The sequence below is a fragment of the Poecilia mexicana genome, unplaced genomic scaffold, assembly GCF_051168715.1.
Source record: "Poecilia mexicana isolate PSO_F unplaced genomic scaffold, ASM5116871v1 scaffold_14, whole genome shotgun sequence".
In the NCBI taxonomy this organism is placed as follows: domain Eukaryota; kingdom Metazoa; phylum Chordata; class Actinopteri; order Cyprinodontiformes; family Poeciliidae; genus Poecilia; species Poecilia mexicana.
The window spans coordinates 20752918-20776154 of record NW_028263383.1 but is presented as its reverse complement, the minus strand read 5'-3'; the positions used below and the strand labels follow the sequence as shown (position 1 = coordinate 20776154).

At 38.2% G+C, this 23237-nt stretch overlaps 1 protein-coding gene across 1 annotated transcript in view; it reads left to right on the top strand.

The window, feature by feature from the left end:
- The first annotated feature begins 967 nt into the window (after positions 1-967).
- The window catches only part of galnt10 (UDP-N-acetyl-alpha-D-galactosamine:polypeptide N-acetylgalactosaminyltransferase 10 (GalNAc-T10)), a 105039-nt gene continuing 82769 nt past the window's right edge, over positions 968-23237 (top strand). The window contains exon 1 of the mRNA XM_014984842.2: positions 968-1260. Within this exon, the coding sequence (XP_014840328.1) occupies positions 1102-1260 (159 nt within the window). The 5' untranslated portion in view covers positions 968-1101. The remainder of the gene's footprint in view (positions 1261-23237) is intronic.

The window sequence follows — 23237 nt, the reverse complement described above, 5'->3', positions numbered from 1 at the left end:
TTAAAAGTGTCATAATTTACCGAATGACACTTTATGACAACAGTCATAAATATTCATGAAGGCTTATTGATGTTCATGACAGGTGTTATGTCATGTTTATGATAGTGTCATATCAGTCTTATTCAACCCCCTTCAAATAAAGTGTTACCGACACTTTTCATTGAGGTCACATTTCTGTATTTAAAATGTTTGTTTTATTAATTATTTTTGTAATCTTAAATGTTTTACCCTCATTAGCAGTAAGGTGAAAATCATCATAGCTAACAGAAATAAATACTTTCAAACATCCACTTGTGTGTAATGTGTATAATGTGTTTCACTCAAAGTTCACAAAATATAGGATTGTTCAAGAATATTCTACCTTATTGAATGGGTCTGTAGATAACAAAATTCTCAGAAATACAAATTTTAATAAGTCTTAAACAAATTTACAAATAAAACAAATGGAATCAAATAACTGTATGGTAAAATCCAGATGTAATTCAAACAGGATAATTAATTGTGACTATAAAACTGGATGGAGGTGACTGCTGTTGTATTTCCATCTTGGCACTGGGCTAACACAATACTCCAGAGCAGTAAATCACAATCTCTTGACTTTACAATGGTGGTCACTTGCTGGTGATCAGTTAATCCAAACCATTGGACTTAACAGCATCACACTGGCTTCATTTTAGTTTAATAGACAAAGACTTCTTGTACTAAAAAAGTTGGATTTGAAATAATTAAACCTGGTAAATGATAAATTTTATTACGGTCATGTTTGCAGTTGCTGTGAAGACAGATATATAAATTAAAAATTCTTGATGTAAATTGGTTTGATGTTGTGATTATAATTGCATAACATAAAGTTTTCCCAACCAAGTTCAAAACAGCCTTAAGTAAACATTAATCGTGTCCGGTTTTGCTTCCTCCTCCCAGTTTAGCTTCAAAAAGCTGAGCGCCCCCTGGCGACGGAGCTCTGAGATTCAACAGCGTCACACAAGCCGGTGTCCGTTCCAACACTCGGAGTGAAACTTGTCTGCGCTTCGGGAAAAGAAGCGAGGTTTGGGGGCTCGTCGCTCCAGACGCTTGTTGTTTTTTCCTTCTCCCAGAAGAGACATGAGGCGAAAGGAAAAGAGACTGCTGCAGTTCGCCGGGCTGCTCATAGCGGCTCTCTTATTCCTCCCTAACGTCGGTCTATGGTCGCTGTACAGGGACCGAGTGTTCGACAACTCGCCCGACACGGTGGACGGTCCGGGTGGCATCCCTGCGATTCAGGTACGGCACCGCTCGGCTTCGGCTGCCTACTCTTCTCTCGCCCGTTTGTGTAATGGCGTGAACGGTTGACCATTATAAACACTTCAAATGTGCGAGTTTTGCTGCACTCCTTCAGTGTGGAGGCAGAGATTCAGCGCAACACAATCCTCCCCCCAAACCCCCCAGTACTCCTTCCCCTGCTGCTCTGAGCGGTCTGAACTGCTGGAACTTTTGCTTCATTCCTCCATTGTGACTATTGTTTTGTTATACAAAAAAACACGAAGCATGTTTTTATCCGTGTTTAAACGTCAGTTGTACGTCCAGGTTAAGCAGCGGAGCCACGTAGTTCACCCGGAGCTAGACGTCAGAGAAGTTACAATAACAGTGACTTCAGGAAGTTGTCAAAAACGTAAAACAGTATGGTGCGTTTAGAGGTTACAGGAAATGGCAAACTTTCATTCACTGAAGAACTGTAAGAAAGATTTAAAAGCATACTCACTGAATATTAAAATTAAGAAACATGCTTAACGTAGCCACGGGATTAAAAGTATTGCAATAACTCAGGAACTTGTGGCTCATAACGTCCTCATATTTTTCTCCAGTTTTCAAAAACAAGCCATCACTGCATAGCAAAAATAGTTTCTATCATGTGTTTCCTGACTCTTTGAGCCCTTTGGCATTATCCTCTCTCATGTGCAGTGGGAGTACAGGTCCTTCTAAAAAAATTAGCATATTGTAATAAAGTTCATTATTTTCCATAATGCAATGATAAAAATTAAACTGTCATATATTTTTGATTCATTTCACACCAACTGAAATATTTCAGGTATTTTATTGTTTTAACACTGATGATTTTGGCATACAGCTCATGAAAACCCAAAATTCCTATCTCAAAAAATTAGCATATCATGAAAAGGTTCTCTGAATGAGCAATTAACCTCATCATCTGAATCAACAAAGTAACCCTAAACACCTGCAAAAGATTCCTGAGGCTTTTAAAAACACACAGCCTGTTTCATTACTCAAAACCGCAATCATGGGTAAGACTGCCGACCTGACTGCTGTCCAGACAAGCAAGAGGGTAAGACACAGAAAGAAATTTCTGAACGAATAGGCTGTTCCCAGAGTGCTGTATCAAGGCACCTCAGTGGGAAGTCAGTGGGAAGGAAAAAGTGTGGCAGAAAACGCTGCACAACGAGAAGAGGTGACCGGACCCTGAGGAAGATTGTGGAGAAGGGCCGATTCCAGACCTTGGGGGACATGCAGAAGCAGTGGACTGAGTCTGGAGTAGAAACATCCAGAGCCACTGTGCACAGGCGTGTGCAGGAAATGGGCTACAGGTGCCACTTTCCCCAGGTCAAAGGTCAAGCCACTTTTGAACCAGAAACAGCTGCAGAAGCGCCTGACCTGGGCTACAGAGAAGCAGCACTGGACTGTTGCTCACTGGTCCAAAGTACTTTTTTTGGATGAAAGCAAATTTTGCATGTCACTCGGAAATCAAGGTACCAGAGTTTGGAGGAAGACTGGGGAGAAGGAAATGCCAAAATGCCATAAGTCCAGTGTCAAGTACCCACAGTCAGTGATGGTCTGGGGAGCCATGTCAGCTGCTGGTGTTGGTCCACTGTGTTTTATCAAGGGCAGGTCAATGCAGCAGCTATCAGGAGATTTTGGAGCATTCATGCTTCCTTCTGCTGAAAAGCTTTATGGACATGAAGATTTCATTTTTCAGCACGACCTGGCACCTGCTCACAGTGCCAAAACCACTGACCATGGTATTACTGTGCTCAATTGGCCTGCCAACTCTCCTGACCTGAACCACATAGAATCTGTGGGATATTGTGAAGAGAAAGTTGAGAGACACAAGACCCAACACTCTGGATGAGCTTAAGGTCGCTACCTAAGCATCCTGGGCTTCCATAACACCTCAGCAGTGCCACAGGCTGATTGCCTCCATGCTGCATTGAAGCAGTCATTTCTACAAAAGGATTCCCAACCAAGTATTGAGTGCATAACTTAAACATAATTATTTGAAAGTTGACATTTTTGGTATTAAAACACTTTTCTTTTATTGGTTGAATGAAATATGCTAATTTTTTGAGATGGGAATTTTGGCTTTTCATGAGCTGGATGCCAAAATCATCAGTATTAAAACAATAAAAGACCTGAAATATTTCAGTTGGTGTGCAATGAATCTAAAATATGACAGTTTAATTTTTATCATTACATTATGGAAAATAATGAACTTTATCACAATATGCTAATTTTTTTGAGAAGGACATGTAGGCTGGAAGGCTTACTGGCCTCCAAGGTGTGAATTCATGGCACTTAGAAAATGATAGCCAATAATTGTTGCATTCTTAGAAGTCCTTTAGGATATTAATATTGCACATAGTGATATTGTAATGAATTTGTCTCTAAATTGCCATTAGGTGTGTGTGTGTTCATGGTTGTCGGTCCTGTGTCTCTCTATTCTGGCCTGTGATGGACAAGGAGTACAGAGTCATTGTAAGGTCTGTTCTCCCCCTTCTGCTTTACAAAAGGGGGAGTTGACATTCACATTATTATATCTAGCCACACGCTACTCTGATAGGTCCCTAAGGACACTTGAACATTTGAACTGCAGTACTTCAGAAAGAAATCCTAAATTTCTGCCCTCTACAAGCCTCAACCAAACCTGAATGTTCTGCTTTAGTGTTATGAATGTGACTGAACCGTTGACTGGTTTCTGAAGCTCTTGTTTCCAAATTGTTGTTTGCTGGAATTACACAGAAGTAAAATTCTGAGATTTTTTATGTCACTCTATACTGTATGCTTCACATGCAAACACACACCATAGATTATTACTGTGATATGAAGCTCAGATGTATAAAGCTGCAGGTCATTCATCATGTTATAATGGGCACTGACTGTTTATTGGCTCAGTTTTTTTCATATTTCATACCATAAATGTTATGGTGCATGGTGTGATTGCATTAATGTCCTTCAGGGTGACCGTTGCTGCCCAACAATCCAGTAGTCAGATGTTTACAACCTTATCAGACTTAAGATAAAATTAAATGTTTCCAAATTCTTCACAAAAACCTGATGTATGGCACTTGTTTGCATTTAGCCCCCCTAAATCAAAACGTTGTAGAATAATCTTTTGCTGCAAATCTTTTGAAATAAGTCTTTACCAACTTTGAACAGTTGGAAACTATTTTTTTTTGCCATTTATTTTTTGTGAAAATAGTTGAAGCTCAGTTAGACTGGATCGAAAGCATCTGTGAGCATACATTTTCAAGCCTTAGGGCAGATTCTGAATTAGATTCAGGTCTGGACTTTGACTGGGCCAGTTTCACGTGGGCATTTTCTTGTAGCTCTGGCTGCATGGCTGAGCTGTACTCCTTTTCAACAGTTGACCTCTTGCCTTGTCTCAAGTCTTTCATAGTATCTACATTTTTTTTTTCAGAGGCTTTTCCATTTCTAGGGCTGTACAATGCTGACTGATCATGTAATGCCAATATAATTATTAAATGTATAACATTTTCCTCTCTCTGCTCTCTCAAGTATTTGTACATTTTAGCTATTTGCAGGTAGCCGTGGTCTCTAATTCCTGTGAATACGGTATTATTTTCTGGACACCTTTCTTTCTGTGCCATTATTCACTGGCCCCCATGACTCTTCATAAGCTTCAACATCTCTGCTACTGAAGATATTCTTTGTGGGCACTGATCCAAATGGCCAAATATATTATCAATGTGCAGTTTAAATGCCTAGTACTTGAAATATAATACCTACCAAATATTCCATCCAAACCTATCCTTTGCGATTACAATATTGCACTCAATGATATTGTGAGGAAAATTCCAAATCAATATCTTGAGCAGCTCTACTTGCTATATTATGAGCAACAAACATTGCACTCTAAGCAGTACTTTTGCTTGATTAATATTGATGGTCTGATAATGACGTATGTGATATTGTGCAGCCCTACCTTAGCTCCATCTACTTTCCCTGTCTTTGCAAAGAAAAAAAGTCTCCTCATATTTTCTCTTTTACATTTTTGATCTTGTTTTTTGTTCTTGACTTGAACATAATTTATTAAAAGTTTTCAACAGCGGAAAAAAAAAAAAAACGAGACAATGTTGGTTGGTTGTTACTCTACACTATAAAAATCTTGTTTTTCCCTTTCCTTTTTTTTGGTGAGGGGGAGGGTTATTTGGGAGTTAGAGCTCCCAAATAAACAGAAGCCCTTTTGGCAGAGAAGAACAGCTTCTCCAATTCAAATGAGGCTAAATGTGCTGAATGGAGGCTTTCATGAATGGTATGTGTGTCTAATTTAGTTCTGCAACAAATTCAACAACTTCAGTGACCTGAGAACTGGAGTACAAATGACCCAATTCGGATTAGAGTTCAGTTTTTGTGTGGAAACCTGTTTAGGTACAGTAACTGTGAAACTGACCTTCTGTAAATATTAACATTTATTATCATTTATTATTATCTACTGAAATTCCAAAATGGTTTCTTTGATGTTTTATCAGCAGATAAAAAGGAATTGTGGGGACAAGAAAGCCAGCTGACCCAGCAAAACTATTCTCCCTGGTTACGTTTTTCTCGCCTCATATTTGACATCTTAAATGACAGCAGGATGTCATAAATGGAGATTAAAAGAATTTTGCTGCAGTAGGAAAAGCCTAGTACATATTAGCAAACGGCGAGATAACTGCTGTCAGCCTCCAGAACCGTTTGATAAGGGAGCGATGGGCTGATACGTGAAAAATAAAATAGAATGAGGCCAATTGTTGCCAGCAGCGCAGAAGAATTTAAAGATTTAATGAATTCAACAAAGCTTGTTTCACACATCAGAAATGATTGTGCAGCTATTTGGACAAAGTCTCCTGATGCTAAAGCCTAGATGCAGACAATGTGTCACATCAAATCATCTGTAGAAATAATAATTTATGCATTTCATTTATTGTCAGCTTATAAAACACTGAAGGTCACTGTTTATTAAAGTTATGTCCAAACAGCTGGCAGCGTATTTTAAAAGTGGATATCTTTTATTTTCTCACTATGCATTCCCATTACTAGTCGAAGCATTTTTTTTTTTTAATTCAAGCATTTTTGCTATTTATTATTAACAGTGGCGCTTTTTAAAGAATCTATTTTTTTTTCTACCAACCCACACAGACACAAAGTTTAAGTTCCCTTTGAGTCAGGTGTTGCTGCTTCTGCATGAAGTTCACCAACTTTTGGCAATACATTTTTTGATGCATTTTGACACAACAATGTTCTTGGAATCACTGGATGTTTCAGATCATCATCATTCTCGTCCAGGTGACGAGGAAAGGGTTAATGAGCAGTGCCCAGATGGCCAGCTTGCTACCATGACTCAACAACTGTCATCTCTTGAGCCACAGCCAAGGGTTGAGGCCCTCTCTGCTGCTTTTGTGATTCTGTGGGTGATTTAACTCTTATGCCTAAAGTTTTTAAGGCCTTGGTCAAGAAATGGGCTGTGATACACAACTAAATTGGTGGTGTTCTCAGAGGGATGGAATTGGTTTCCCCACTAAAGTCCCTTGGTTCAGTGATGGTCTTAAGGCGTTGGTCATGCCTCTACTGACATCGTCCTTCTCCAAGTGCAAGTAATTCAGTGATTCCCTTTGTGCAAGATATCTGAACTTGGATGCACATCATAATCACCTGGATGAGGAATTTAATGTGGTGTGGCTCGGTTTTCTAAATCCTAGTTTTGGTCTATCAATTCAACCATGTTTTCCCATCTTGTCCTCCTGTTGCCTCATTCCCACTTGCATGATCTCCTCCACAGTTGCTTTCACGTCTGCTTGGACAAGGGATTCAGGTAGTCCAGTCAAGGACGTGACTGGACTACATTTCTCAATTCCCCTTCTTTGTTTTGTTTCAGAAACGGCATGCATGGATTCACCCCATAGGTTTTCTATGGCTTTAGCGTCAGAGGACTTGACTGGCAGCAATAATCTTGTTGGTCTGGAACCAAGAATGCTGCTCACTTTTTGGTGTGTTTGAGGTCATTGTTTAGACACTCATTTCAACAGCTTTCTCTTCAGCAGCAAGTATTGTGAAATATATATATTTCATTTCATACTCAGAAAGTATGCCTATTACAGTAATTATTACAATGCTACAGAGACTGTAGACTTTTTTTGACTACCTTGAAGATGGTCATTGGGTGCTTTTTTACTTTAAAAAAAAATTGATTATTCCTTACGTCCATTCAAAATGGAATATTTATTTTCTTCTGTGTCTGTCTGGTTTTGGTTTTCATTTTAAAGCATTTAAGATAATTTCAGGTGAACACTTTCTCCACTTTGTACACTTTCCTCTAAACTTTTTAATCAAAGAACGCTGTTCTCCTGAGCAACGTTCAGAACAGCTGACTTTATTCAGATTTTTGCAGGAATGCACTATAACAGCATGTGCAATATTTGCTGCTTTCATCCTTAAATAAGGGCCCCTTGCTTGATGCATTTTCACAAAATAAATGGCTTCACTGATTGAACTCCACACAGCTATTATTTTTGAAAAGGCTCTTTTCTATTGATAATTAATTTACTCAGAATCATCAGCCTGGATGTTATGACTGCTGGGGCTGATGGTTTTTTACTACTCTGCTTCATCTGTTCGATTATTTGTCATGTAGAAATATAACTTCCATTAAAAATGGTGTTGAAGCGCTATTATTTTGAACACAACTGTATGATGTGGAATAAAAAATAGGCACAAACATTGAAGGAAGGTCGATGATGGAAGAAGTTAACGAAACACGCAGTGGATGACTAGATGGATTTTTAGATAGGATTTGAAAAGTGATCCAGTGACAAAAGTAGAGTTCCAAAAGTTGGGGACAGAGTAACATATGGCTCTAAACCTCATGGTCTAACACAGCAAGTCAGTGTTAGAGAAAGATATAGCGGTTTGAAAGGACAATAAGAAGAAAAGGAGTTCCTCTAATTGTTGAGATTTTTTGTTTTTTTTTGGTCACTGTAAAATTTTAAGAAATTGTCTTCAAAAACATCACTTTACTTGGAATTGCTCCAATCCTTGATTGTTGTGTGCTGTAATTTGTGGCTATACCTTCAGTTGTATTATGAGAATGATAATCTAGCTGCACAGTGGAGCTGTTGGTAGCATTGTTACCTGGCAGCAAGAAGATCTTTAATTTCTGGCCTGCAGTCTTTCTGCGTGGTGTTTACATGACCTCTCCTAAATTGTAAATATTCCTACCTTGTATTAAGGTCTTCTAGTGCTTTTTCATTTCCAAATTCTTTGTGCTGCATCAGTATATAGATGCTAAGTGTTTTTTCCTTACTGTAACCACTTCAGGTGAAGTTTCGCTTCTCTAAATGTTTGCGTACTATACCTGTGTTCTCCTTTGCAACACAAAACACAGTTGATGCCAAGGAGCCACATACTCATTCTGCAGACAGGAGACTGTTGATGACGGAAGACTTACTTTAAAAGACCTCACTGTGTTTAACTTGATTTGAACCAGCCAAAATAATGCAATTATACTAACTGACTATTTAAAGTCCAATGTGAAAATTGTCAAGATATGATGCGTCATCTTTATCATGGAAAACAATTTTGAAGTTATGAAAAATGGCCATGCCTTGTGATGGACTGGCGACCTGTCCAGGCTGTAGTCCGCCTCTCGCCTGTTGACCGCTGGGGATAGGCACCAGCTCCCCTCCTGACCCCACTAGGAATAAGGATCTATGGATAAAAAATGGCAGGAGGTGGATGATAAATACTTCAGAGGCCCCAGGACAGAACCTTTGGGAGCACCTTAAGTAATGAGCATAAACAGGGTTTGATGGATCTCAGTTGAAATGAAGTGAACTGTTGCTAGAGTGCTCAGGAGGATGTTTAGTCATCAACAGCCAGACTCAGATCCATAGGATTGAGGATAATTAAACAGTCCAGAATCAGGAATACTGGATGCCAGATTATTCATCAGAGATTGTTTTAAAGATGAACATGGACGATGCATGCAGCTATTTTTAAATGGATTTTGGAGTGAAATTAAATGTCCTGTTCTGTAGGATGTAAAAACTTAAATGTTTTATCTCAAACCCAAAGCCAGTGTAAACTGATTGAAATTCTCTCATGCATATGGTTGTTGAGTGAGCGCTCCATGGTGCACTGGGAAACAAGACCTGTCTCAAAGCATCCCCGCTGTGACAGTGACGGAAAGGTCATTTGCACATTTCGTCGTCTCCCTCATTATGAGGGAGGCCGTGGAAGCGGAGGTGGTTTGGCTTCAGCCTCGTCCCGCCTGCTCCAGACGCTCAGGTTAAGTGCAGGTTTGAAAAGATGAGAGCAGAGAGTAGAAGTGAAAGGAGGCTGCCTGTTTTGACCTACTACCTGCTGTGCTGCTCAGCTAGCTGCCTGATTGACTCAACAAGCTTTTCCCATCCTACAGGGGGAGAGAGTCTGAAAATTTCAGGTAGTCTAAGTCTTTAGTAAATCCTTCGCTGTATGACTTGCTTAAGAAAAATACCTCAGTACTAAAATACAAATGTCAAATTGTTAAACATTAAACTGCATTTATTTAAAAAATGAGTGTGTAGTCTCTGCTGCTGTTGAAATATTACTAGAAATCATTTGCATTTATTACAGTAGTCAGTGGTAATTAGTTTTGGGTCATTTGTGCAGGGAGTGAGAGAATAGCAGTGAGTTTGTCGACTCTGACTTTCTTTAAAGTCAGTACCCATTTTTATTGGTTTGAACAGGGTCGTGAAGCACCACAGTGTCTTCTGTGGCAGTGTGAGTTAATCTATATTTACAGTTCTCACAAGAAACACTCAATACAATCGGTTACAAAAGCGGTTTGGAAGAACATTAAACTGGTTTCCAGAGAGGGAGCTCATCCCTGATTCCACCTGGAAAGCTCTGGCTTTGGCCCTTGGCTCTGTCAAGCTGGCAAGACGGAGTCGATCACTTCCAATTTGTCCTCATTTCCCATTGGATTGGATCATCTTTTTACATTTGATCCTTATTTCTGTTGATCTCCAGTTTAAGCATTTTGTAGAGATTTTATGTGTCAGATTAGTGTGGAAACATGAAGTTGTACTGGCTAAAGTTTGAATCTACTTGCTAAAATGCTCTGTGTAATGTGTTTTAAGAGTTTGTAAAACATTTCAGTTTTTAGATGTGCAGGCATGCCTGAAATGGATAAAAAAATTGACTCAGTGGAGGTGAAAACATACAAAGCAGTTTTCAGATTTGAATTTGTAAAAAATGTAAAGCTTTGTGTTTTTTTTTTTTTTTGCTACTTTATGTTCTTTCACATAAAATTCTATAGTAAAATAAACTTCAGATTTTTGGTTGTAATGTAATAAAAAGTGAAAAAGAGATATGAATAATGTGAATCAACCTCTTTCATTTTATCATTATCACACTTTCTATAAAAACACTGGTTGGTTGTAATGACTATTTTTCTTGAAGACAGAACAGTTTGTTATGAGTAGGTTTTTGGGGTTTATTATGAAATAACAGATCCCAGAATAAACATCAATGGCGGCCCTGTTTAGGACCCTCTTCTTCCATTAAATGAAAGAAAACTGATTCTCTTGGAATGAAGCAGTTGTAGATGAAACTATCATGAATTATGGAAACCATTAATTAGTTATTGTTTTTGTGCATCTTAGACAGAAGAAGAGATGCTGCTCAGACAGATAAGCTTCAGATGAAGTCCAAAAGTGCAAAATGTTTTCATGTTAGAAAAAAGCTATGGATTGTCTAAAACATTTTTATTGATAAAAATAAAGTCTCATAGCTTGAGTTTTTGAACCAATTTTAGCTGATGCTGTTTAAAGGGAATAAAATTACAGGAAACCGATTAAAAACAACAAAAAAAAACTAACCAAAAATGATTAAATTCAAGTGCATGCATTTTCTGAGCTCTTGGGGAGCTCGTAACATGTTGGTCCATCTTGCTGGAGGATTTTCTTCCTGAGAGGATTTGATCAGCCCTGACAAAAGTCCACAAGATAAAGCGTAGTCTTGAGAAACAAATTGGCTGAGATTCAGAGGCCAGTCGTGGAGACGTAGGAATCCTACCAGCTTCTGTTCATGGGAGGCTGCAGTTATGAGCAACACACAAACACTAAGATTACTGTTCATTTATCACTGCAGGACACACACATTAAAATCCTTGATTCATGCACTGAGATGCATGTCTGCATGTTGTGGAAGGTCAGCCAGTGGCAACTTTGGTCTTATTAATGAGCAGACCCTCGGGAGGTTTATGTGCAGCAAACATTATGAAAGGGAAACTCCTAATGCAGTGGATTTGTAATACTAACCATAATAGAATCCCGCTGTATAAAATGTAAGATTTTTCAGCCACTTAATTTTATTCAGTATTTTTTTTAGCCCTAGTGGTATCCACCAGCCTTAGTTGGAGATGGCAAATAATGTTTGTTTGCATCAGTTATTTTATTTTATTGAGGAATATTTCTCTGCTTTGATGAAGTGAGCATTTTCATTTGCTAAAGTGGCTGAAGCTTTTTCATGACGACAGTAGGCATGCTGTTGGTAGAGGAGTTGAGTCTTGCCTGTCTACTTGCACATGTCCTCCAACTTAGTAGGTAAAGCTTCCAGTGTGTTGAGTTTTAAATATACCTTTCAGTGAGTCCCAGACTTTGATTTGACAGAATGGTCTTTATGGACTATTGTTGCTGTTATAGCTAAATCTCGCTAACTACAGGACAGTTTGACTGAGGCGACATTATGACTGCACAATAAATCGCAAATCTTCATCAGTGTGTCCAGGACTGTTTGAAGTGCAATAATTGTTGGCTAAAGTATTCCAAGTGTTATGAACTTGCCTTTTTCATACTAATATAATATTTAACCAGGTGGACAGAGGCTTGTGGCAGCAGATGCTCACATTGGACACAGATGACGTCAGATTTGCATGAGGTCAGGTGGCTTGTAGTGCAGGGGCAGCGCAAACAGCATTAGTTCTGGGGTTGGAACTATCAGAAAATGCTACAAAATTTTACTTTTAGAAAGTTGTTTTCTCTATTTTGTCTGCTACTCAATATTCATTTCATTTGTTTGCTGTAAATGATATTCATTACTCTATAGCAAACAAGCAAAGACAACACACCAAGGCAGAGGTTCAGGAGGTCATTGGTAAATGTAGCACTGGAGTTAAATATCTCAGGTGGATTATAAGGACATGAAAAAAAAAATCTTAAAAAAATCTTATCCTATCAGTTCAACTTCAATCTAAAAGTTATAAATGAGAAAGGTACAGTAAGCCGATGAGCTAAAACATCCTCTACTGGCTGTTGTCTTCTGACTAACTTGCTATCTCTGACATTATGATTTACAATTTCAAGGCCTGCTGTGGAATGCCAGCATACTAATCATTGAGCTGATAAAGGCCTGATACAGTTATTTGTCTAACACAGCAGAATTATATAAGCTATAAACCTTTTTTTCACTGAACACTTGAAAGTGGTTACTTTACAAACAGGCTATTAGAATGGTTAGGAGAATTTCATATATTACGGAAATCTTTCCTCATGCATCTCTTCATGAAGTTGGTCACCAACATTTCATTAAAACCAAATCAGGATTCTGAGTATTGTGACTTGTGGCTCAGCACCGGGTTGATTTTATGCGTTTTCTCTTGTAATTAATCAACCATCGGGCCAGAACTTGTTGTTTGAGTGAGTGGGTTTGTAGAGTAGAAGTTGAATCAATAAGAAATGTGTGAAACAGGAGGTGATATTTTTCACATCTCTACAGCTAAACTCCAGGAACTGGGCCAACTCAACATAGTCATCTGAATGTCCTAGATTCTGACGACTTGGTACAACTGCCTTAAAAATCGCTCTCTGCTTTTCCTCGGCAGTGTCAGAGCGTTTGACCTGCAGCTAACTGTTTCCTGTCTGTTGCTATTCTGATAAACATTAAAGTTGAATAAGATTTTAGCCTGGAGTCCTCCGAAAAATCTCTCCTTTCTGCTCTATTGACATCATATAGCAGAAAGTGAGTGATATTTCAAGCCAATAGCGAGCAGTGATTTCAGAACACCGAGGGACCTTGAGGCTGCGCCTACAGGAAATATGAATCCAAATTGAAATTGAATGGATTCAGGCTGCCCTAACAAAATGCTTCTCGCGGATTGCACCACACATATGCTCTGCAAAATTGGTGTCCCTAAGGCACATTGTGGAATTGGTTGCCGTTTCAACCTGCTATGAATTTCTTCATATGGCAGCAAACAAGTGTGGGGAAAGGGAGGATGTCTGCAATTAAGGAAAGCACATCAGCACTTTATATCCTGAGGGTTTAAGAGCAATTAGAGCTGCCGAGACAGGAGGATTAAGACAGTTTAACCGTGGTTTACGAGAACTGTTGCAGGAGTTCATTACGCAACACATAACTGCATATGATTTCTTAGTAAAATGATCATTTATTGGTGCTTTAGCAGTGTGCACAAGCCAATTGTGATCTTGAATGTCACAAGTCTTTTTTTTTTTTTTAATTCTCACATGAGAATTAAAGAAAAAAAACACATCAAAAAGCAAGTATAATTTACATTTTTAAGTAAGGATAATTCCTTCACAAGAAAGTCAATGATTCAATAATTTATTGATTTATGGTATGCATTCCTAATGCTAGCCTGTAGACCTTTTTATTGAGCACATCATGCAGAGTTTCACATTCTGTCCAAATGAGTAAATGTTGGGTATGTGCCATCTTAAAAGCTGAAACTTAACATTTGCTCTTGCCCCAGAATGGGACTATTTACAACAATGGACTATAAAATAGAGACTCAAGAAAATTATTGTCACATAGACTTTTGTTCAGGCAGTTCCTAGACCATCTGACAGTTTGTCCAAACTGCCAAGGTGATTTATGAACTATAATTTAAGCCAGTAAAGGTCACCCGTTGGGAATATTGGGAAATTTTACGACTTGAGATCTTGCTATCTTAAAATGCCACCATATTTCTCATCAAATTGAAGTTCATCTGGTGATGCTATTATGATAAGCCTGGAATATGAAGGTGAATATTTTACACTTTGAGAAACCTCCAGCACTTTTGAATAATTCATGGGTCATCATTTCAACAGGAAAAGGAAACATTGATGGAGCAACAGCAATGATTCTTCAACAATGTGAGGAGACGTCCGCCTGATACAAGCTGGCATCTTTTAGACAGCTTCTGATTGACTATTTAGATGTTGGCAATTTCTACACTGAAAACAGGTTCATCTTTATTTTTATAAAAAACAGAAAACATTTTTTGCAATTAGAACGACCTGGGTCACAACATGAACTGGTCAAACCTTGATTTATTACTCATTACAGATTCTTTAAAACTAAAAAGTTTAGAATTCCTAAAAACTTTGTTCCATTTGTGAAAACAACAAAAAGAAAAAAATTACTATATTACTTTGTGTCATTCTCTAACACCTAATTATGTGTATTTTCTCATTTTAATGTGCTGGATATTTAGCTACACCAGATCTATCACCAGATAGAGGAAGCCTTGCAGATGATTCAGACATTATTACCAGCACATAATATTACTGTCTGAAGCTGTACATAATACGACATTTACATAAGGTATTGGACTTTTTATAGAAAACAATGTGTACATGAAGGCACCAGTACATACGTTGTATCTAGATCAGTGTTTTTCAACCACTGTTCCGCGGCACACTAGTGTGCCGTGAGTGATCATCAGGTGTGCCGTGGAAATTATTCAATTTCACCTATGGTACCGTATTTTCCGGACTATAAGCTGCTACTTTTTTCCTAAATTTTGAACCATGCGGATTGTAGCCCGGTGCGGCTTTTCTGTGTATTTTCCTTCAACCACCAGGGAGCTCTCTAGTAGGAAGTGAATCATTAGAAGTCAAAATTGTAAATCAAAGAAGAACGCGTTGATTTTCATTTAGAACAACCATGTGCTAGCAGCAGGCACGACGGAGAAATGTTTTCAAACTGTCGATCTGCTACTACAGGAGGGAAATAAAGCCGCTGCACTTAAGCTTGGTGTGAACGAAACCATGGTTAGTAGTGGCTAGCAGCGTAATCATGTAATTTTCTTACTACTAGATGGCAGTAGGTACAGAGCATTTTACATTAAAACAAGAGAATTAGTGATGCATGAATGTTTCAGGTAGCGGTGAGAGCATCGTACCTGGTAAGACTGGCGACGGGGATGGAAAAGACAGTGAAGCTCAGCAGTAGTTGGAAAGAACATGGGTCCATTTCCCACAACTTATCTGTGTGAAGTGAGCTTCTCAAGCCTGGTTACTATAAAGACTGAAACCAGAAAGAGACTGAGAGCTGTTGAGGAAGAGCTTTGTCTTTCTTCAATTTCTGCCAGGAAATCAGCTGTTTTCATCCAATTATGCACAAGTTTCATACTAGATGGGTAAAATATACAGATATTGACATTTTGTACATGCAAATCTTCATATTGTAACAGTGAAATCTTTCCCAAATATTATTGCTTCTTTCAGAATAAGAATTATTTTCTGTATTCTGGCTATAACAATGCTTGTGGATTAGTTTGTAAAACACTTTGAAATTTTCTACAACTTCTTTAAATTTAAGACCACATTGTCGTGGCCCTGTTCAGGTGTTCAGGTGTATTTTTGACATGTTACGTGTTCAGGTGTATTTTTGACAGGACATGTTACGTGCAATTTGAAATAAGAAATGTAAAATGTGATAAAAATACATTTTTGTGTTTATTCGATTCCTACTCAAGACACTTTGATAAGAATGACTATATGTGTAATATAGGTGACTACAGAGTATCTTTGTTTACATTTTTGGTTGGTGGTGTGCCTCGAGATTTTTTCAATTAAAACAGTGAACCTTGACTCAAAAAAGGTTGAAAAACACTGATCTAGATGACCGTTGCAATATGGCATTATGTCATTGTGTTCTGCAAGGTTTTTTGTTTTTTTTTTGGGATCCATCTGTCCATTGCCCCATTGTGTTTTCAGTTTTGTGTAATCTTCACATCAGCGTAGGCATCCTCAGATATCTATTAATTTTTCTTCAATCCGAACATAATTATTTCTTCAGTACACCCTAAGCACGTGCCTTACCTTTATTGTGTTGGCCAGAGATGGTGAAACATGAAAATTTTGAGAGATAGATGCCAAAGACATCAAGTTAACATGCTCCTATATGGTTTTCTTTGAGCACTGAGGCATTTCAGGATGTCTTTTAAGTGTGAAAAAGAATTTCTCAGGCAACAGAACAGCTTACACCTAAACCCTGTAACTCCCAGTCATAGTAGTTTGAGTCATTGCATTATTGTCTGCTTGCTAATAAAGCCTCTGCCTTTCTCAATACTTCTCACAAAGCTTGATTTGCTCTTTCACATACCTGGCCAGAAGCTTCAGAAGCTCAATTCCCTTCCTGTTATCATTGTGAAAAAACTCCCATTCAATTATCTTGCGGCTCTCGCCGAAGGCCTCCTCAGATTGCTGCATAGCCTTGTCTGCCTGTTTTCTTACATTAGGCTCATGTGAATGACGGAATTGTCATTATTAGTTGATGATCCGATGTTTGTGTTCTTGGTTCTTAAATCAGGGCATCAGGTTGTTTTTGGGTTGAGAAACAAGTGATAAGAATATACCTTGCAGTCTGAAATCATAAGTGCATAAAGGAGACATAAATTTACAGAGTTTAGTGTGAGATTTTGTTAGATTTGTCAAAGAGGCAATAATCGGCGTAGCTTCAGGAATTTGTGAGCAGGAGAAAAGCTGTTAATGTCAGCACCTGATGCAGCCTCACTAAGCGAAGAGCCAGCGATGCTGCTAGACTAGGAAATGAGATTTTATCTTTAATGTGTTAAGCCTCTGGAAACGAGGGAGACTGAGGGGTGAAAGTCATTTGCAAAGACAAGTGGAGTTACTCGCCGCAGACTTGAGTCGTTGAGTTTTATCACTCAGAGCGACTGAATAAAAGGAGGAAGGGAGCACCTCTGGAGGAGCAGGCAGCTAGAGAGGGTAAAAGAGGTGTTTGTTCGTGGGTTGACTTTGTTAGAGAGTGTTTCCTCCCCAGGTTCCCCGTACAAGGCGCACGTTGACTCGCTGCTGGCTGCGGCTCAGGCTGAGCGTGTGTAGAAGCTGTTCTGTATGCCTGTCAGGGATCTGCTGCCCCAGATCAGCGCAAGGAGCCAAATGAGGGACAGGTGCAGCAGACAGCCTGAGGATACAATCGAGAAGTCAGGCTTTTAATTACAGCCACATGGGTTATGAGGATCCTTTTTTTTTATTATTTTTTATGATTAAGCTTATCCCAGGATCTTAATTTAAGGCCAACTCTGTTTTTCTCTGTGCTAAGGCTCCCAGAAAAAACAAGGCAGACTTCATCATTTTATTTTAAAAATTGCTTTTCTGTTTGAATAAAGTGGTTTGAACACTCTTTTTAAACAGCTCTCCACAATCTTTCAAATCTTCTGTGCTGTGCCGCGTAATACAAATAATCTTTACTAGTTTCTCAAATTCTTCTCATCTGACCTCACCTGTACATTACTCAACAGATTCCACACTGTTGGCGTTTGTTGAACAAAAACACATTTTTTTGGAATGCACTGATCCACTTTTCTCACTTCCAATACCAATATGGATATCTGAGGCTTAGTATTGGTCAGTATGATCTGATGCAGAAAAACAGTGCTGAATTGACTTAAAGTGTTTCTTTTCAGAAACACAGACATAAATATACTGAATTAGAAATTTATGCGATACCAATAGTTTCACAAGCTTGGTCAAACATATTAAAATAACACAGTTTGTTCAGTCAGTTCAATAAGGAGTGTAACGGCCAATGAAAAATAACTACACTGAAACTGACAAAAACAATAGGTTGACTATCTTGGTCAAACATGTAAATATAAACTGTGAATCTTCTTTCAAATGGTTCAGAAAGTAAAATTGGGAATTCCAAATGTAATGTAAAATAAAGCGTGATATCACTCAGAGTACAAAGCATAGAATTGGACTAAATAGATCTACCCTTATGGATCAGGCACATTGTCGACGATACCCAGTCTAGATTTTTTTTTAAATATCGGGACCAATTGGGTCGATGCATCTCTAATTATTTGGTGCTTTCACTGAATTTAAGAAGAAAAGTATCAGCTCAGAGCCGCAAATCAAATATATATATATATATATATATATATATATATATATATATATATATATATATATATATATATATATATATATATATATAGTCTAAACCGAGAAGGGAAGGATGTGGAAACTAACAAGGCAGACAATGTGTTATTGATTTTCAGATTATAGGACGTATGTCAAGAACTAATCATAGCTGCACTCTCATGCTTACCTTCAAGTGATGTTTCTGTGCTTGGTGCTTTGTTTTGTTCTTAAATTTGTCTCTCTTTGTAATTTCATCATCCATAATTGGTCCAGATATTAAGCTGTAATAGTCCTCTTTTTTCAGTGTTGTGATTTGAACTCCACCATTAACTGTCCTCGTTTTCAGGTTTGAGGAGCTGTAACGTTGGCTGCTGTACCCATTATGGTAACTCCTCTGCCGACTTCCCGGGTTGCAGTATGCTACTGATGAACTCTCTGCATCCAGACTCTTATTAGCTGCTGGATGGTGAATTGACCCCAGCTTTCGACTTCTCTTCGTCACAGCAGGTTGTCGTATACGTATACAGGCGGGAGGGTAGTTTTACCTCAGGCACTTGACCACCTGACCTGTGATGAGTTTACCTTCCACAAGGGAAATGCACCAGCACTGTTATTCTGGACATTTTTGTTCCCTTCTCCTCCAACGATCTGCTCTTGAAATGAGAAACTCAAGTCTTTCTTTGGCATTTTTGTCTCCGAGTGTGTGGCTTTTGAATACAGTCTGCTGTGGGCTTGGCACATGTGAGATAAAAGCTCTTTCTGTGTGTATGAGGGACAACACTGTAGCTTTTCCACATCAACCGCCTGGCTGCACAGCAGTAAAGATCAGTTGATAAGCCAAACGACAGGGTTGGCAGTTAAATCAGCCGAGCATCATGGGAAAGGAGAATAAGTGTCCATCGCAGATGAACCATTTTACCCGAGGCAGGTTGATACTGCAGTATGCTCCCCTTACTCTGCTGTGTCATTAACAACTGAGCAGCAACATGAGCAGTGCAGGGAGTTTGTACATTCGTTTACTAAATGGTGAGGCTGTTCTTCATTTAATTTAATGCTGAATTTAAAGTTTACAATTAACTGGATCATAAACATTTTACCCATCTGCGTTTACCCATCTAAATGCCAGATAAAATCCAAAGATCTGAAAAAAAAAAAAAAAATACCCTGCGGTTTATGGAGAGAGGCAACATTGTCAATGCAAGTTCTTTGTATTATTTTTATGAACTCTTGCACTCAGTGGCATCCTATTAGTTACAACTGTTAGCTCTAATAGTAACTATAGTTATATAAACATCCTGTGAAGGGTATGTAGTAGTTAAGACTATATAATTATAGCCATGTAGTTATGGATACATTTATAACTATATAGTTTAGACTATAGTTAGCTGCATAGTTATAGTTAGTTCTATAGACTATATTAACTAATAGTTCTAGGTTAGTTCCAAGGTTGACAACGTTCTCAGCAAGTATACTTGTTGATAACTTGGCACAGGTTCTCAATTCAGTTCAAATTTCTGGGGACTTTCTCACCACCACAATTTTACATTTAGCAACATTTTATCGTTTCTGTCTCATATTATGGTCCTCCATCATTCTTAAAAAATTCTATTGACGTAGCATAATTTTTAGCTTAGTTTTACAATGTTGCTAATGTCCAGCTGATTTCTGCTTGCTGCAGAGTGTTGGGTCCATGCAACCTGATGTGTTTACCATAAACTTGCTGCGCTACTGACTTTCACCTTTTTCATGTTTCAAATTATTAAACAAATTCTAATCTGGAAATCTATCAGTTTTGATGAATAGTAAAATAATTTCATCCCCCAACATTATTACACAGATCTAAATTGAGCTCAATAATCTGAAAACGATTGGTACAGTCACAAAAATAAGTCTTTCATTTGTAGGTGTTTAAAACTTGAGTTTAAATCTTTTTTTCAACTAATGCTAGTGGGTATTTCATGCAAGTTCTGTTTCAGTCCAAATGTTCACAGTCCTTTGTAGAATTAGTTTCTATTTTTCACCATTGTACCACTCCTATTCCATTTCCTGTAGGGAACAATGACTTTGTTTTAATTTCCTGCAGATTGGCATGCTGTTTGTGTTTTTAGGTTTAGATGTCTTCACAGGAAAGGTGTGAGCAGAGTCATTTAATTCTGCTTTTTAGTCTTTAAAGGGATTTTGTGGAGAAAGGCCACAGACCCATAGGTGATGCTGAGCAGCTGTTTGAAGACGGACGCGCTGTCTCTTGAAGAAATCGCTGGATTTTTTGCTCTGCTAGGCCGTGTCTTTGCTTCTTGAGGGACTTCCATAAACAGCAGGTGGTGTTAATGTCAGAATTTATGAGGCTTGGATTTGTTTTTCTGCTCTTGTTAAATATTTTCATTGACATTGATGAGAGATACAAAATGATTCATGACAACACAAGCTGTGAGGAGCTGGAGAAGAAATACCTGAAAACCAAATTAGGGACGGAAGATATGGAATTAAAAATGCATCTCTATTTTGCTGTATTTATTGTGGAAGTGTTTTAAAAGTATTCAGAAGTATATTGAAACATTTTTTTTGCTTTCTGCTGTCAAAATATTGAGACTCTTGTTCTTAAAAAAACTAAACAAAATTTCAACAAGGAGCAACTTGCCAACTGTACTGGACATAGCCACAAAATAAATGGTTGATAAAGATCATTCCTGATGGTAACAACTTTTTGTGTAGCTCAAATTAAAATTTGTTTTCACATCTAGTGGGAATATCCTGATCCTGTCTCAATCACAAGATTAGGATATTAGTCCAGGGAATTTTAACCAATCATTGTTGGAGTTGTTGACTACTTCTGCACTCTGTGGCCTGCTGTTTTAGGTTCTACATCAATTCTGCTGTAATACAGTTTTGTGGAAAGAGCTGAAGCTTGTATGATTTAGTTAACAGATTAGTTAGTAGACCTTTGCCTTTTTTATGCTTTAACATGCATATGGATATTTGTAACTAACCATCAGCACATGTATGTGAATTTCTTGATTTAAATTTTTACTTAAGATAAAAACTACAATATAAAAAATAAATAAATACAAAAAACCTTTGATTTTGATCCATTGCAAGAAATTGATTTTGAGTTTGGCTGTTGTATCCATTGGAAACTTTGAATTTCTTTCAAGAGAAGTTATGAAAAAGCTGATCAACATCATTTCCAACTGTTTCCAACTTCTTGTTTCGTTTAGGAGTTTCCTGTTTGTCATTAATCTCCATACCCCTCGCTGATGTGTGCACATAGCCTGAACAAAATGGTAGATGTGCAACCTGTATTTTTCTGTTATGAGGCAGCCAATGAACAGAGACCTCTCCAACAGTTTATGAACTGATCTGTTTCACATTCTGCTCCCATATTGGGCTGTTGTCTGTTCAGCTATGATCTGGTTGTCCTCATATTGAAAAATGATGGTAATTGCCTTCAAGGGCAGCTGTAAAGTTGTTCCCATCAAGTCCATCGGTTCAGTTATTATAGCCAGTGTTGGGAAGAAGCATCAAGCCTCGGGCCGTTTGGTTCAGCACAATGTGGCAAAACTTGGCGCAGTGAGACGAGGCCGCCGTGGGGAGATGTGTGGAGCAATGCTTGCAGGATTAGGGCCACTGAGATAAGTGATTTGCTGATCATTATGTAAGCCACATCTGTCCTCTGTCCCCTCAGTGGCACCCGGCCTCCCACGCTGAGCGGGATGCAGTTCTGAGTTCTGCTTACAAAAGGGAAAATCGGGATGGCGTGAGGGTGGTGGGAGTAGAACATATTCTTGGCTGCTGGTACCAGAAACATGAATATGGTGATGCTAGTAAACAAAAAAATAAAATAAAAGAACAAAAAAACATGGCTGAGAGACTGACAAGCCAAATGCTTTTAAATCCAACACAAAAGACTACAGAAAAATACAGTTAATCTCATTTGTTTTGGCCCCACAGCTTCAAGACAATTGTTTCCTGCAGGGATTAGTCTAGAATTGTCATGAATTAGTCACACATGTGTGTCAGAGTTTTCTCAGAATCCAAGGCTAGACTTTGAAACTAAGTATGATTGGCATATTTGGCAACACACCCTGACATAACAGTCATATCAGTATGTTCTATGCTATGGAGAACATAGTAAATGTACTTTTTCACTTTATTTTTCTTTCCTCATTAGTTTGAAAGGTTGATAACATAAAGAAAGCCTTCCCTTTGATCATAAAATCTGCCCTTTGTAGAATTTGTTCTGACATGAAGTTAAATATATTTTACTGGAGACTTATCTTTTTGCCCTTCCGGAACACTAAATTCATCAAGGTCAGTGGTTCAGTACCATCTATGAATACCAAGTTTTCAAAGTTCAATCTTCAGACACCGTTTAGAAGTATTCTAAAACAGGGCATGGACTTCTGGAGTTAGCTGTGTCTTGTGATTAAAAATATAATTTTTTACTGTTCACTCTGACTGATTTGTTGAAGGTTGCAGTCCTTTGAACCTTTACTGGAAGAAACTGGAATTTCTTCCTAAATGTCGTGGCCTCAATATCTTGTATATTTGAATTAAAACACAGTTACTGCCACAGCAAGAGGTCTTTTTTTACACTTTCGATGAGTTTGTTCATATTAACCTTGCCAAATAAAATTCTAAATATCTCTGCATGCCACTCTGCATGTGGAAATGTCATTTTTCAATTGAGGCGGTAAGGAAAATAACATTCCACATTTCAAATGAATGATATGTGGTAGCGAATATGTGGGAGCTCCCACATATTCGAGGATACTGAGCGGACTCCACACACTCCAACTGGATGGTTGGAATGAG